The sequence below is a fragment of the Mus caroli genome, unplaced genomic scaffold, assembly GCF_978045245.1.
Source record: "Mus caroli unplaced genomic scaffold, Mus_caroli_1 scaffold_4, whole genome shotgun sequence".
Lineage (NCBI taxonomy): Eukaryota > Metazoa > Chordata > Mammalia > Rodentia > Muridae > Mus > Mus caroli.
In genome coordinates this window covers 151,159,862-151,176,482 of record NW_028227259.1, presented here as the reverse complement: position 1 = coordinate 151,176,482, position 16,621 = coordinate 151,159,862, and the positions used below count along the sequence as shown (strand labels likewise).

At 48.9% G+C, this 16,621-nt stretch overlaps 1 protein-coding gene across 4 annotated transcripts in view; it reads left to right on the top strand.

Moving 5' to 3' along the window:
* Lnx2 (ligand of numb-protein X 2) overlaps positions 1-16,295 on the top strand; it is a 61,137-nt gene extending 44,842 nt beyond the window's left edge. For all 4 annotated transcript variants that reach the window (XM_085837444.1, XM_021161839.3, XM_029477262.2 and 1 more), the window contains 6 exons: positions 3,659-4,027; positions 4,993-5,130; positions 5,799-5,976; positions 8,640-8,871; positions 12,830-12,988; positions 13,914-16,295. In XM_085837444.1, the coding sequence (XP_085693570.1) occupies positions 3,659-4,027; positions 4,993-5,130; positions 5,799-5,976; positions 8,640-8,871; positions 12,830-12,988; positions 13,914-14,049 (1,212 nt within the window). In that variant the 3' untranslated portion in view covers positions 14,050-16,295. The remainder of the gene's footprint in view (positions 1-3,658; positions 4,028-4,992; positions 5,131-5,798; positions 5,977-8,639; positions 8,872-12,829; positions 12,989-13,913) is intronic.
* Positions 16,296-16,621: the final 326 nt, after the last annotated feature.

The window sequence follows — 16,621 nt, the reverse complement described above, 5'->3', positions numbered from 1 at the left end:
GCGTTAAACCAGCTTGTACCGCAGAATGCTGGGTAAAGTCAGAACAGTCGTTCCCTGCATCCAGCTCTGGGTGTTCCGTCGCTGCTCTGTTGTCCCCTAGAGTACTGCCTTTAGGAAGACACAGCTATCTCTCCCCCGCCACCACCCCAAAGCACTAGCATAGGACCAGATATTTTTCTGTTGTTAGAAGACATTACTGAAAGGACAGGGACAATGAGTGTCCTGTTTCATAGGAAAACCGCCCTGGCCACTCGAGTCCCTGTGATTTTAAAAAGGGGGGAAAAAGAATAGTTTCTAACAGAAAAATATTCACGCACAAGAGGAAGACTGCCTTCTCAGAGCTCCAGCTCAAGGCCCGCCTCCCTCCTCCAAGGCCTCCCTCTTTCCCTGCTACCTCTCCAGTCCAGGCCTCCCACACTCCTTCCAGTATCCTGACTCCCGCTCTCCTCCCTGACTCCAGGTTGTTCACTTACAGGGTGATGCCCCTGCAGCCCTCATTGCCAACGGCAGTCACGGTCCAAGGACCTCAGGCAGCCTCGTCTTGGTTTTTTATAACAGGGTTTCTCTGTGTAGCCCTGGCTCTCCTGGAACTCGCTCAGTAGACCAGGCTGGCCTCAAACTCAGAGATCCGCCTGCTTCTGCCTTCCTAGTGCTGGGATTAAAGGTGTGCGCCACCACTTGGCTGTAGCCTCACTTTCTAATCAGAGTTCTTCCCTACAGTGCTCCAGGGATACATTTTAAAAGTAAAAGTCTGCCCTGCCCTCACAAGAGCATCTCTTCCCATTGGAAGGTCGAGCATGCCAGCCTTCCTGCCTTTCCACTGGGAAACCAGCTCTCTCTCCTGAGCCTGCTCTCAGGCCGTGCTCCGGTCTGTGCGCTTGCCTCTGCACACTGTCCAGCCGTTCTTCCCACACTGACCCCGTGCCCTTGGTTTCTGATCACACTTCTGCGCATGATCCACCACACTAAGGTGTCCCTGAAGTTTAACGGTGTGCACAGTCTTTCTCCGGTGTCTGCCACAGTGCCCAGTGGTCTGGTTTGTGGTTCAGACTTGTCAGGTATGACAGGGAAGACACTCAGTTGGTCCAAAGGGCGACAGAAGAGTAAACTTGGCTGTGACATCCTGTTGAGAATAGTCGTCCCCTGTAGCAAAAGAAATCTGCATTGTCTAGGAACTTAGCTGTCCCGGGAGGAATCTGTAGACCAGGAAGAGAAGGGACCAGGCTTCGGGCAGCAGGCAGGGAAGGGGTTTTCACTGGGGATCCACAGCATTAGTGTGTCTGTCCACTCGACCACGTGTTTTCTCTTTAGTCCTCAGGCCCCACGCCTTTCCAGGCCACTGGTGTGGCTGGCACAGACTGAACTTCAAATTGCTTTTGGTCTACCGTTTGCATGTACTGTATCTTTTCTGTCATCTGTGTGTGTCCTCTGGCTGCACAAGGCTGCCACCACTTTGAGGACACTTGGCCTGTATTCCTGGTTCCTACCTCCTGTTCTACATTTACAGGCCTTCTGAAAGCTGTTTCCCAGGTACACTCCTCCTGCACAGCCTGACGCCTTGGCCTTTACTGCAGCCCTGCCACCCCTCATCCGGCCTTTCTAACAATACTTTTTGTTTGTTTGTTTTTTTGTGTTTTTGGTTTTTCGAGGCAGGGTTTCTCTGTATAGCCCTGGCTGTCCTGGAACTCATTTTGTAGACCAGGTTGGCCTTGAACTCAGAAATCCGCCTGCCTCTGCCTGCCGAGTGCTGGGATTAAAGGCGTGCGCCACCACGCCCAGCCTAACAATACTTTTAAGTGGATGCTTTTGTCTTTTTTTTTTTTTTTAAACGGAAGTGTGCCAATCTGAAAATCCCCGTGCAATGAAGTGGTCCATTTACAGACTAGTGGCAGCTACACTGTAGTTTTATCTCAGTAAACATGCAGTTAATGGAGTATCTCGAGTTTTCCATATTAAACCATGTGTGTGTGTGTGTGTGTGTGTGCGTGCACACATGCACACACTCAATGCAGTGGCATCTTTCCAAGGGGAGCCTTGCTCTCACAGCTTCATACACCTCTCCAGAGATTCATATGCAGCCTTTGAGTAATTTTAGAGGAAAAATGCTGCTCTTTATAAAGTATGTCAATATTATTAACAGAGATACAACTTCTAGAACATTAAAAGTAAATATTTTTGGTTTGATGGGGAACATCAGTGACTGACGTCCTGTTGGTTAACAAAGACCATATTTAGTCAAAATGCACGACAGCATTTGCTGTTTTTGCTCTTTGTACAAAATCAAGAAACAGTCTGTTACAGTCTGTCTTCTCTCAGTCTCACTGACAGCCATGCATGCATTCTTAGAGAAGGAGTCTTTTCATAGTTGGGTCCCCCCAGCCTGCTCTGCAGAGAAAGCAGGCTGCATGCTTCTGACTGCAGAACAGACCGGGTTTTCGGCCCAGCATTTTTATCCCGTGTGACCGTCTGAAGATGGAAAGTGTGAACACAAAGGTATCAGCTAGCAGCAGAGCCACTAAAATGATGACAGGCCCACGGGTCCTGTCGGCGGCCTGGACCACCTCCATCCAGTGTTATCGATTCTGTCAATGTCTTGGAATTGCTGCTGCCTGCACAAATGCTATAAACATGCGAGAACAGTAAGCTCGTGTACGGTGCCTGAAGATTTGATGACTGGATTTTAAAAGGTATCCATCTGTAGACAAGAATTAACAAGGCAATAGTGTTCAAAACTGTCAAACTCAGAATAAAGCAAACAGCCCAATTCAAAGAGCTCTAACTGCCCATCCGAGGTAGCCAAGAGAAGGAAGGCCTTTTGTGTAGCGGCGCGCACACGTGCCCGGGCTCCTGATGTCACAGTACTAACCCAGAGCTCTCCCATTAGAGGTGCTTAGACAACATTGGTTTTTATCTCTGATGGATTCAGAGAACTCTAATTGTGATAAATACGAAAATTATACTCACCTCCTAGATGGGTAATTGAAGCTGGACTATTTTCCTAAGTGATATGTTACATGTTCAAAGATCAGTCGCTGTAATTGTATCAAGGCTGTACATTCTAATGAGTACATGAATATTGAATTACACTCGGCATATTAAATATGCATTATATGGGTATGCTGATAATTAGAGTGGAATTGTAATTACATACTTTAAAAGTCACTCAGAATGTGCAACTTTTTAAGAAGTAAAATGATTTATTTTGTCTAAAGTAAGTGTGTTTCATTAGGTAAAGCAGCTTTGAAGTCCAGGAACCTGAGCCTGCGAGCCTAGGAGCACTAGAGCTGTCTGATGTGGCTTGCCCTGCCGGGATGTAGCTAGCCTGCTCTCTCTCACACTGGTTCTGAGAAGTAGAGTGGACCCTGAGGAGCCAAATTCCATATTCCCCCAGGTTACCAACAAATAACTAACAGACCCAAGGACTGTAATCCCAGACTGTCAACGACTTCTGTGTCCTAAGTACAACACTGTGCTGTAGTGCATTTTAAATTCTCTGCTGTAAGTCTTTAGAGGCCTTTTCCTTGTAGATAAGGGATCCTGTAGTGTTTTCTCCATATTGGTTTCCTTTGGAGATGTCATCTGGACATTTCCTCAAGTTAGGAATATAGAATACTGTAATGCACTGGTCATAGGAGTTCTGTTTGTCTGTTTGTCGTAGGTTAACAACTACGACATCAGCAACGTGTCCCACAACCACGCCCGGGCTGTGCTTTCCCAGCCCTGCAGCACACTGCAGCTGACAGTGCTGCGGGAGAGGCGCTTCGGCAGCCGTGCCAACAGCCACACTGACGGCGGCGCGCCGCGGGACGAGGTCTTCCAAGTGCTGCTCCACAAGCGAGACTCGGCAGAGCAGCTCGGCATTAAACTAGTCCGAAGGACAGATGAGCCGGGCGTTTTCATTCTTGACCTCCTGGAAGGGGGGCTGGCAGCGCAGGACGGCAGGCTCAACAGCAATGACCGGGTGCTGGCCATCAACGGGCATGACCTGAAGCATGGGACCCCAGAGCTCGCTGCCCAGATTATTCAGGTAAATGCCCAGTCCTGAGCCTGGTTCCTCACACGGCCGTGTCTGTTTTCACTGGCGCATAACCAGGACCAGCGATGTTTCTCTGGAAAATCAGACATGGTTATCTAAAAAGCAGCCTTCAGAATCTACGCTGTTATATATAATTCCCTAAACAGAGCTGTGTGTGTGTGTGTGTGTGCGTGCCGCTTGCTTAGGGTATTGTGGACTGTTTTCCTAGAGCCTGTGGTCCCATGGACTTTGGAGCGCCTGTTTGTACAGTGTAAACACCTCAGTTTTATGTCATTTCAAGAGAAACAAGGGTTCACGTCAACCAGTAAACTTGTCAAAGCAGTTTCCAAGGACGGCTGAAATGCTCGTTTGGAGCTCTGGGTATGAACAGTAATGACAATGAGCGTGTATTATAAGAAAGCCCAGTAGCCACCTGACACTCCCCACAGTGCAACGTAGCAATCATCTGCCTCTCAGAGCCTGGAGCTGCTGCTGGTGGGGTGAATGGCTTAGTGCAGTATCAAAGCTGTTTGTCACTTATTTTCCAACTGAAGAGCAGAAAACACAGCAATTTTTATATTAAATTTAATTTTGCATGTATGCATGTGTGTGTCTCTCTCTCTGTGTATATTTGTATGACTCTGTGTGTGTGTGTGTGTGTGTGTGTGTGTGTGAGAGAGAGAGAGAGGGAGAGAGAGTGTATGTTTCCATGTAAAAGGTTTGAAAATATTAGCCTGTGACCCTCCTGCAACCAGGTAGTGACTGCCCATGAGGCTTTGCTTAGGGACTAACTGGTACACAGAAAATCACAGTATCCCAAGCACTGCGCGGTGGTAGCATTCACTGGCCTGAGGCTGGAGCCCCCAGCCTTGAGCTACTCAGTGAGAACTTGCCTTGATGAGAGAGAAGAGAATGGGTTCCACTGGCGATCTTTAAGCAATCATCCGTAATGGGTAGTGATGAACTGTCTTCCCCAGGCCAGTGGAGAGAGGGTGAACTTAACAATTGCCAGACCAGGGAAGCCTCAGCTCAGCAATGGCAGCCGTGAGGCCGGAGCACACAGCAGCAGCAACCACGTTCAACCACCCTCGCACAGCCGACCAGGCTCACACAAGGTGAGGGGCGGGTCTCTCCTTCAACCCCTGTGGCCCTCTAAGGATCACCATTACCCCAAAAAGGTGTAAGCGTAGGCCTGTGTATGCCTACCAGTCACAACACAACGTAAAGTCGGGTTTTTTTGGTTTTGTTTGGTTGGTTGGGTTTTGTCTGTTTTTTGTTTTAAGCCTGAAATGCAGACTGTCATTTTGTTGGGGATCTGAGCCTAGGTGTTTGGGGTTCACAGTCTGAGAGTCTCCTCCCACGTCAGCCACTGTAGTTTCTCATCTGTGTGGTGAGTGACAAGAAGTGACCCTCCGGGAAAGTCCATGTGCTTAGTGCTACCTGGAAGCAGGTTCTTCTCGGCTTGCCTGCTTAGATGTGATCATCAGTTATACCACTAAAAATGCATCGTGAGAACATGATAAAGTCTGTGGTTAGTAGCTAGGCACGTTGCCTACAGTAAGAGAATTAGCTGTGTGAACACTGAGACTGGGAATCGCAAGCTTTGACAGACACATGGATAGTGTGTGGTTTCATGGTATTAAAATCCCCATCTATTGGCTGGGCAGTGGTGGCACAGTCTGCAGTGCCAGCACTCAGGAGACAGAGGCAGGCAGATATCTGTGAGTTCAAGGCCAGCCAGAGTGAGTTTCAGGTAAATCCAAGGCCTTCCCTTGCACCGTAGGACCTCACCCGGTGCGTCACGTGCCAGGAGAAGCACATCACCGTAAAGAAGGAGCCGCATGAGTCCCTCGGGATGACGGTTGCTGGGGGCAGAGGGAGCAAGAGTGGTGAGCTGCCCATCTTTGTGACCAGCGTGCCACCCCACGGCTGCCTCGCTCGAGACGGCAGGATCAAGAGAGGTAAGGCAGGCAGGGTCCTGGAAGCTCTGAAAGGTCCAATCTTAGAAGTACAGTCACATTTTTAAGGAGTAATTACTGTGTTTCATGTTAAACCTGACTTTTAAAACTCTTTTAAAAGTGTCCTTGTATAGAAAACATCATGTTCTTCTGTAAGGTTAGGAATTAACCCTGACCGTGGTTCAAGACTCTGCAGTTACTCGGACCGTCGGCTGATTTTTATCTTGGAAAAGAGCCTCTGAGATTCTTGCGCCCCCAGCCCTGGCAGGTAGTGCTGAAGACCATGTCCCTGAAATACAGTGCTGGGTACAGTAAAGCACCCAGGGCCTGTGTGATGGCCGAGCAGGGAAAAGCGCCTGCCATCCAAGCCCAGAACTCAGCGAAGAAGACAGGGGTTCCGACATCCCAGCGAGTGTGTGGCGGACAAAGCTAGTTTCAGAGATTTGACTCCTTCACACTCACGGCCCCTCTCAAGTCTGTTAATGTGCACAAGGGAAACCATGTAATTGAGCACGGTTGCCATGCCAGAACAGCAGTCTCTATGGTGAGGTTCACATGGGAAGAAAATGAAAGCTGAAAAGTTATTTTCCCAGGAATGACGGTGGGCTCCCTCCCCAACCTCACACAAGCAAACTCACAATGAATTTAAGACCCAGTGTAAAAACTAAGGCCCTTCCTTGTGAGGAGCCCACAGACCAAGTCTTATGACCTGTACTTAGGCAGCGATGTCTTAGGTAACCTGCAGAGTGGGATGAACAGTTACAAATCATACATTTATGTATGTGTACTTGCCATGGCAAGGAATCGTACAGAACTTTTCCAAATCCGTTAAAACCATAAATTACCTAATTTAGGGACAGAAATAGACATTTCTCCTAAGGCGGCAATTGCATGGAAAACAGCTCACCCGACTGCTTGCCAGAGACAGGGTTCAGATGCCCTCAGACTGCTCTAAAATGTTCTCTGGCACGGTGGTGGTGCTCTGCGGCGGGCAGACCAAAGCCCACGTTGCTGGGCGTGTATTTCAACAAGGCTACTATTTTTTCTTAAGTTACTTGGCCAATTATAGAATTTGGTGACAGTTCAGTTCCTTCTTGGGTTTTGGTTTGTTTTGGTTTTGTTGTTGAGCACACATGGGAGCAAGTGCTTCCCAAGATTTTTTTTTTTTGACTCCACAGCTATTTGTTTATTTTTGTAGTGCTCTCAGAAGTTGAGTTACACAAAATAACACTCCAAACCCCGCCTCTCCTCGAGAACTATACAAAAGGATTGTTTTTGTGACAGCCACTCCTCCATAAATAGTGGCTCCCGAGTCAAGCTAACACGGTCACAATGTGCGCTTTTCCTGCAGGAGCCCTGCCACCACTCCATGCTGCAGCAAACAATGAAGCCCGACAGGGGCGCCCGTCCCCTAACCTGCAGTGGGCCCCGAGCGCAGGTTCACAGAGCAAAATGTTGTTCTACACAACAGCAAAAAATAAGCCAAATACCTGATTCACACAGGAAGTGCAATGAAGAGAAAAAAATCCTGCAGATTCCCAGCTTAACAAGCTCCCCGTTTTATGTTCTCTCTGTACCGGATGCAACACATGTGCTACCACTACCATCTGAACAACTCTAACCTTTCTCAGCCCCTTTACATAAGAGGAGTAAAACACTGTAGTTAGCCTACACAAAAGACACAGTCTGGTTGTTATAAGCCAGAAGCCTAGAAGGGCAGGTTTGACGCGATTCTAACTTACATCCCAGCCGTTATGTCCCTCATTACTTGCTGTTTCTCCTGGCCACATGTTCATGGTCCGTCTCCTCTCATGGCAGCAGCCACCACCTCCGTGTTCTTTTTTTCTCCTCCCTTTGGCCTCACCTGAGACTCCTCACTCCGTCCTCAAGTTCTACCTTTCTCCCTCCACTGCCCAGTCACAGGCTCTAGCCTTTTATTGACCAACTGGGGAGCAAGGTTCACGTAGCATCACTTGGTATATGGGAGGATCTGCTCATGGAGGCAGCCACGTCTTGGGGAGCAGTACTTAACGTTTGAATATATAGCAGCGTCAGACCAACCCACTACACTTGTATCCTTTAATAATCCCCATGTCTCCTTTTTATTGTTTTATCTTATTTTATTTCATCTAACTTGGGAGACTAACAAACATGCTGTTCCCCTTCAAGCAAGGGACGATGTTTCATATCACCAAGTGTCCCGAGAGTGGCTGCTCTCATGTTCTGGGATGTGTGCCCTGTATGTATAAAATTGTGCAATATTAAATAGAATCTGTTTTTTAAAAAAAGTTATTTCTAAGAGCAAAGGATCAGATGGTTTGGTGTTCAGAAAGAACTGTAGAGCTCTCAGAAGCTCAAGAGAGAAGTTGTCACCCTCATCTTGTACACAGCTACCCAGATGGTGACTCAGACTCGGGGGCCTCACAAGGTGCTTCAAGCCACAGTGTGTTCCTCTGGAGTCTGACCTTGTTTGAGTTCCAAGCTGTTTTAAAATGTTTCCTATGAGTTGTCCTTGGTAGCACAGAAAATACAAATGCTTTTGTAAAACCCCACTTCCACCCATCCAAGCTCTTAAAACCACCCCGTCAATTAGTTGGCAAGCAGGAGCTTCGGGGAGTCACGTGGTACTAGGGTCACTCACTCTCCTGGCCTTCCCAACGGCACAGGTGACGTGTTGCTGAACATCAACGGCATTGACCTGACCAACCTAAGTCACAGCGAGGCTGTGGCCATGCTGAAAGCCAGCGCTGCGTCTCCGGCCGTCATCCTCAAGGCCCTGGAAGTGCAGATTGCCGAGGAAGCAGCTCAGGCCTCCGAGGAGCAGCCGAGCGCCTTCAGTGAGAACGAGTACGATGCCAGCTGGTCACCGTCCTGGGTCATGTGGCTCGGGCTGCCAAGGTACCAAGAGCTCTCTCGGTCTGATGTCTCAGAGTGAGTGTGTTTTAACCTTTATCAGTTACACAGTTAACTCACCCAGTATGTAGAGAGGGCGTTAGGTAAAGTGCAACAAATTATAAAAGCAAAAGAAGCGTATCTTCTTGTAAAAACGAAGACAATTCCCTTTAAGGAGGGATTTTTGTTTGTTGTTGTTTTGGGGTTTTTGTTTTGTTTAGTGTTTTTGAGGTGGGCAGCACTGTGTCTCCCCCTTGTACACGGGCTGAGAGTACAGGCACACACCACCACACCTGGCTTTTCTGTTGGGGCTCTGGGGTCCAGACTCAGGGTCTCACTCTGTAGCCTAGGCTAGCCAAGAGCTTAGAATCATTTTGTAAAAAGGTAGTTAGAACGGAGTCTGTACCGAACAAAGGAGACGGGACCAGCAAGCTGCTCTCTGGCTGGCTGGTAGGGACCAGGGAAACATTGGAACCTCCCTTGGCACCCTGGGGTGCTTGCCTTTCTCCCGATGGTTGCCGCTGGTGCTGAGAGGAAGAGTGTGTGTTACCGTGCTTATTTGTGTCTAAAGTAATTTAGATTCTCATTATCTATAAAAAGCATGGTGAAGCATGTTTGACTATTAGCCAAGTATGAAGCTGCTGGTTCCTAAATAAAAATAAACCAGGAAGATGCACCAGTTTCTGAGTCACCTGCCTCATGTGGGGTAAGGTAGCGTGCAGCCAGGAGCGTCCACGCACACTGTGCGCTCCGTGAAGAGCTGTCTCATGAAGAGCAGCAGAAACCTCAGAGGGGTGCGTTTATTTGCTCCTGCCCCAGCTCTCTGGCTTGCTCCCGGGAGCTTTTGGTGGTTTTGTTTCTTGGTTTTCAATCCCAAGGCCTAGAAGTGATGTCTCACAGACATGGCATGACCTTGTGGAGTGGGATTGATGATCGGAGAAGTGACCTGACTGTGTCATACATGTTTATCAGTGCATCAGCCCTGGAATTCAGAGGCTGCAGAGGTGGCTCTGTGGATCTGAGCACTTGGTGTTCTTGCAAGGGCCCCTGGTCTGGTTCCTAGCACCCCCGTGACGGCTCCCAACTGTCTGCACACCCTCTTCTGTCCCCGCTGGCACTGCACATACAGGGTGCACATATTCATACATGTAAGAAACAGGCATTCACATAGAATGGATCCTTTTTGAAAATCAGGCGTAAATGATTACTGTCCCACTGCTGCAAGAGCTACTGTCTAAACCAGGGAACTCAGGAGTCTTGTTCAGCTGATACCTGGGTAGTCAGACTCATTCCAGAGTGGCTGGGAGACAAGGATGGAACCCGAAGGCAGAGGCAGGCCAGCCTGGTCCACATAGTGAGTTACAGGATGGCCAGGGCTGTCTCAAAAACAAAACAAAACAACAAAAAAGAGGTTAGAAGCTGTTTGCCCGGACTACGGGGGATCAGTCAGAATAGCGACCTCCTAGGAAATCCCGGGACCCTGCTGCTGCCTTTAGCTGTCTCTGTGCCAGCCTGGTTTGGGGGCTGCATGTTCTCACTCTTGTGCATTGCATTCTATGGCATGCCAGGCATAGCAAGAAAGGATGTGTGTCATCTGTATGTGCATGTGTGTGTGTGTGTGTGTGTGTGTGTATCTGTGTGTTTGTATCTGTTTGCATCAGTGTGTGTGGTATGAGGGTGTGTGTGTGTCCACGAGTGTGTGTGTTTGTGTGTGTGTGTGTATCTGTGTGCTTGTATCTGTTTGCATCAGTGTGTGTGGTGTGAGGGTGTGTGTGTGTGTGTGTGTGTGTGTGTGTGTGTAGGCTGAAGATCAACATCCACTGTCTTCCTTGATGGCTCTCCACCTTTGCTTGTTGAGGCAGCATCTCTCACTGAACCGTTTGGCTAGGCTGGTAGCTGGTGAGCTTTTGGGGTCTGCCTAGCGCTGCTGCCCCTGCCCCGTGCCCAGCACTGTGGTTACAGATGTAAGTTGCCCCATGTCCGGCTTTTTTTATGTGGGTCCTGTAGCTTACCAGGCAAGAACTTTAACAACTGAGCCAGCCCCTCCCTCAGCTCAGAAAGGGTTTTAGACAAGTTGTCACAAGTTGACAGTATAGTGAGATACATTTTTGAGCTTGCCTGAATGGATGCCTATAAATCTAGGCTAGTGTGTGGGCTGTGAGTTCCCCCTGCACTGCCCTGCTACACCAGATGCTGGCCTGCTTAATGTAAAGGATGCAGAGCTATGACGGTGACTGTACTGTTTCTGAGAATCTAGGCCAGTGGTGAGACTTCGGGCTTGCCAGAAGCCTCTTTAGAAGTCCCTACCCATGAGCTAAGAGTTGTGGCAGCATGCTGGAGGTCATTTGTCATTTGTAGCAGATTAGAAACCAGAAAGCCTTGTCTCTGATATTTGTATTAGTCCCGGTGGGGACAAACATCTGACAAGCAACATGAGGAGGAGGAGGAAGGTTTCTTTCACATGCTGAGGCTGCGGCCATCAAGGCAGAGAGGGTAGGGCTGGGCTCTGAGGATGGAGCCTGAGGCAACTTGCTAGTCACGGGCATCCTGAGGCAGATGGTCACATGACATCCTGAGGCAGCAGAGATGACAGCTGGTGCTCAGCGCACCTCCTCTTTGTCCCTTTTTATTCAGTGTGGGACCCTGGGGTGGTGGTATCCACACTCAGGGTGCATCTTCCCAAAGGTGTGTCTCCCAGGTAATTCCCAGCCCAGTCAGGTTGATGATGAAGATCACTGCACACCCGATTTCACTTCCCAGTGAGGACTTTTGTTAAAAGGATCTCACTTTGTTTGTTTTTAAGCTCTTACTTGCTGCTTATTCCCAGGTTCATAGACCTCTGGACATATAAGTGTAGCGTGCTCCCACCCTCCCTGGCTAGCATCCTCCAAGCCATGAGTAGACAGCACTTTGCCTGTAGCATCTCTGTGCTCATGGAGAACAATGTGTTTGTTGGTGTTCTCCAGGCCGAGCTTCCATTAGAGTCTCCGGGAAAGGTGTGAGTCCTTGTGAGTCCAGGGGAAGGGACAATATCAGCCCTTCCTCTAAATTAAAGCACCGCCCTGTAGCATGCTTCCAGAAAGGGCCACCTTCCAAATGTCTTTCTGTCCCCTCCGCTCTTCCTCTTCCTCCTCCTTTTCTTACTTTTGGGGCACTGGGGATCACCTAGGGTCTCGTGGTTGTAGCATGATACCTGACTTCATCTCCCTCCATGTGATCATGTCTTCCCTTGGCAAGAGAACCTAAGGAAAGCTGGAGGAAGCAAGCCTGCCTCGGGATACATCCGTGCTGGGGAATGGGTTGTCAGACAGTAGTACAGACAGGGCCAGTACATCTCGCCTAGCACATGTGGGACCCTGGGTCTGACCCTAGTGCCCATGTACACACACACACACACACGCACGCACACACTAATCATGTAGTCAGAGGGGTTACACTAGCCTGTTTTTTACACGTGTGAGCGGTCTTTCTGCTATTTGTTTGTTTTTTCCTGTCTGTATCATTGTCTTCTTTTTTTCAATTTTTTTTTTTTTTTTTTTTTTTTTTTGGTTTTTCGAGACAGGGTTTCTCTGTAGCCCTGGCTGTCCTGGAACTCACTTTGTAGACCAGGCTGGCCTCGAACTCAGAAATCCGCCTGCCTCTGCCTCCCAAGTGCTGGGATTAAAGGCGTGCGCCACCACGCCCAGCCCCTTTTTTTCAATTTTTTATTAGATATTTTCTTCATTTACATTTCAAATGCTATCCCGAAAGTCCCCTTTACCCTCCCCCTGTCCTGCTCCCCTACCCGCCCACTCCCACTTCTCGGCCCTGGCGTTCTCCTGTACTGGGGCATATAAAGTTTGCAAGACCAAGGGGTCTCTCTTCCCAATGATGGCCTCCTAGGCCATCTTCTGCTACATATGTGGCTAGAGACTCGAGCTCTAACAACAATGTGAGCTAACCAGTACTCTCTGCTGCTTTGCAGTGCCCTTCACAGCTGTCACGACATAGTCTTACGAAGAAGCTACTTGGGAAGCTGGGGCTTCAGCATCGTGGGTGGCTATGAAGAGAACCACACCAATCAGCCGTTCTTCATTAAGACCATCGTCTTAGGAACCCCTGCTTACTACGATGGGAGATTAAAGTAAGTCTCATTCTCATTAATGATGCAGACCACATGGGTCGCACCTGACCTGACCTAACTGAGGGTTTTGGCTCTCGCACCTGCTCTCTGTGTAGTGTTATTTCTACACAGCCATGCTCACTTGCTGTATGTGCCTACTTAACATGGCAAAGCTAAGTTCTTCTGTACTGGAGACTATGGATGGGCCACGGGGCCTCATCACAGGAAAAGTCTGCTACTCCCCGAGCGAGTCTGAAGCCATGTCTTATACCATCCCTGCCCCTTGGAGCTGTACTGCCTTTGTCTAGACCAGATCTGAACCCGAGCCGTCTGAGTGTGCCTCGGAATGGCAGTGGCCTCTGAGCCTTTCCCATGCAGCTCGTGCAGGTCTGATCCTGCCAGTTAATATTTCCCGAGGCTCGATGTCTGCCTGACTTTGTGAGATCCATGAATGGCAACCAGAGCCCCATTGTGGGCCCCATGTGTAGTGAGGTTTCAACAAATGGGTGAATGTGCTGGCAGGCACAACACTGGGGTCTGTGTGGTGTGTGCACAGGAGTGCAGGTGCCCATGGAGGCGTCAGATCCCCTGGAACGGGAATTATAGACAGTTGTGAACTGCTGGGAACCAAGCCCGAGGTCCCTTGAAAGAGCGAGCGCCCATACCATGAGCCGTCTCCTCAGCCTTAACTTGGTACTGTTCAGAGAGATGGACTCACAAATGACGTTATTCTTCATACCCTTAAGTCCCCACCAGTTGTGGGAAGGTTGACTCGGCTGCTTTTGATTGCTAAGGGAGAGACTTGAGACATTTCTCAGTTGGTAATACCCCTGCCCTGTGACAGTTAGCCAGAGCAAACTGATCTCGATGCTGGACCACCAGGACTGTGTTTGTGGTGCTATTGAGATAATGGCACTAATTCTGCCCCTGTTTGTATTTTGTTCAGGTGTGGAGACATGATCGTAGCAGTAAATGGCCTGTCGACTGTGGGCATGAGTCACTCTGCTCTGGTGCCCATGTTGAAAGAACAGAGGAACAAGGTCACTCTGACGGTCATCTGCTGGCCGGGCAGCCTCGTATAGAGACATTGGACTCCAGTCTCAATTCTTCGTGCAGGTCCGTGAAGGAAGCCCCTCCAGTGTGGCATGTCTGCTGGGCAGTGACACAGGACCACAGCACTGACATCACCCTGTGTTTCCCCTTGGCTCGGAATCGGCTTCCGCCAGCCCCAGGGGCTCATTTCAGATGCTCTTGGTGGCTGCCAAGACCGTCCCTGGCTGGACCAAAGTGGCTTCTGTGCCTGCAGCAGCTCAGTCATGAAACGAGTTACACCCACAACTCCTCCATCCGCAGCAACTCGCTGCTGCAGCATCCGCAGCACCCCCTGCCCCGGAGACAGAGCTGCGGAGGGGCGCATCTTAGGTTTTTCCTCATTTTCCATTGGTGCCAACATTTCAAGATTTTTATACAGTTTATAAAGTGACTTTTGGGTTTGTTTCTACTGCGATTGATCTTCAGTCCTCAGCTGAAGACATAAATCGGACACCACTGATGAGACTTCTTTTTAAATAATGTACTGTGGTTAAAATAGTAGAGAGTCAAGAATAATGCTATTGAAGGGACAGAGCAACCTGGGAGGCAACTTCTGGAACTGGCAAAGCTGTGTTGCCTGGAACAGCCCAGGAGCACGAAGACTCTGTTCAAAAGGAAAGCTTTGTTGCGTAGGAAGAGTTTGGAGACGTTTTTCTAAAAGTCATTTCTAGAGTTTATATTTATCAGCGGCAATCTTGTCTGGAGAAGTTTTTGTGATTTATGCAATTGAACTAGGTGATTAAAAAACATGACTTCGTGAACATAAGCGCGCATACACACACACACACACACACACCACAGCTAAGTTGAAAGGGAGCCTTTGATTTTTGTTCCTGTGTATTTTAGAAATCCTTAGTTTCCCCCAAGAGACCAAAAAGCTCTGTTTTTGTTTTTGTTTTTTTAATCTGAAATAGTAGATTTTAGATGTTAGTGTCTTCCGCTGTTGGTCACTTAACTTTCTTTATCTTTTTTTTTTTAATGTTTAGAAAGCTATGTTTGTCCTTTATTCAACACAGATGACCCTTAGACGGCATAATGAGAAAGTAAATAAGAGGAGACAACCTTTGCCTGGTTAATATTTATACTTGAAAAGTTCCACTTAGAAACCTCGTTCAAAGTCAGAGCTAACTTACACGTGAGCTCAGAGACAGATGGCAGTGATAATCGTACGGGCTGCGTGCCGCTGGGCGAGCTGCTGGGCGAGCCACCGGGCGAGCCACCTCCTCAGCCGGTATTGCTGGGCTTTGTATCCCTGTCGCTGGTTCTTCCGAGCTAAATTCATAGTAAGAAGGAAGCCAAACAGGTCTCTCTGTGGTAGATAAGGGTTGCAATGGTGGTTGCTACTGGCTTGTTCAGCCCCGAGCTCCCCAGTCACCACGCAGCCAGCACACACACAGACCCCCAGGGAGGGATGCGGCCCGAGCCCCACCCCCAATCACCTATGAAGCAATTTGATCCTGAAGTGCAATTGACGTGAAACAGTGCGTCCTGCTCCCCAGGTACAATTTTGTAACCGGCCTTGCTACTTTTTAAAGACTTTATAAAACCTGTCATTTCTCTGGGAAGTGGCCATCCAACAGATATCATAACTGCCACTTTGTTATACATAAAAATATGTCCAACCTGGTGGTCTGGTGAATATTTGGGGGGGGGGTCTTTCAATATTATTTTTCTTATGAAAATCTCAGAGGACACTGACTGTTCCGGGGTCTCTGTAATGGAATTTCTCCCTGATCTGTTAGTGTTGATATATTTGTACTTTGTCAGCTAAGCACTTACAACTGAATATTTTGATTTGTTCTGTGCCTTCAGCTTACATTCTTCCAGAATTTCTCAGATATGTTTACGTAGCGGTGCAACGGCCATTCTGGGTGGAGGTAAATGCCATCCGCTTTGGAGCAGCGCAGGCATTCATCTGAGAGCTGTGTCCCTATTCACAGAGCCACTGCCATCACTGCCTGCTGTGCCTGAGCCCCACCCACACTCACCCGCGTTGCCCCTGCTCCTGCAGACAGAACACACCGTAGAGCCTATGCTGTCTTATGTCTTCCTCATCCACGATACCTCCAGCCCTTGGCTGTCCCTGAAGCTTGGCCCACACGGTGTGCTGAGCTGACAGAGTCTTGGATGCACTGGGTTGTATTGGGTTACATAGAATACGTTATTACCGGTTTCTCTCTTACTTTTTCTCGTGTTACTTACTAGAACCGCTTTCAATAATTGAATTGTAATGACATCAGGAGCCCGCCTCATGTTTCCTCGGCACAGCATCCGCCGCGTCAGTCAGTCCTGACCCGTGGTGGCTTCTGTTTCCTCTACTAGTTAGCCCACTTGCTCTGGGGAGGGTGACTCTGCCAGATATCCTCACACTGAGGACGTGTGCTGTCTGATGATCAGGTCTGTCACACTGAACGGTGACGCTGCACCTTGCTGTGCCTTCATTCTAGACTTGCCCCGTTTCTGGTGAAGCCGTGCTGGAAGTCTCTGGGGGACAGCCTATTGGACTCTTAGAGCTCCTACTGTGGCGAATCCACAGTGTGACCCGGCTGGAACGCAGACCAG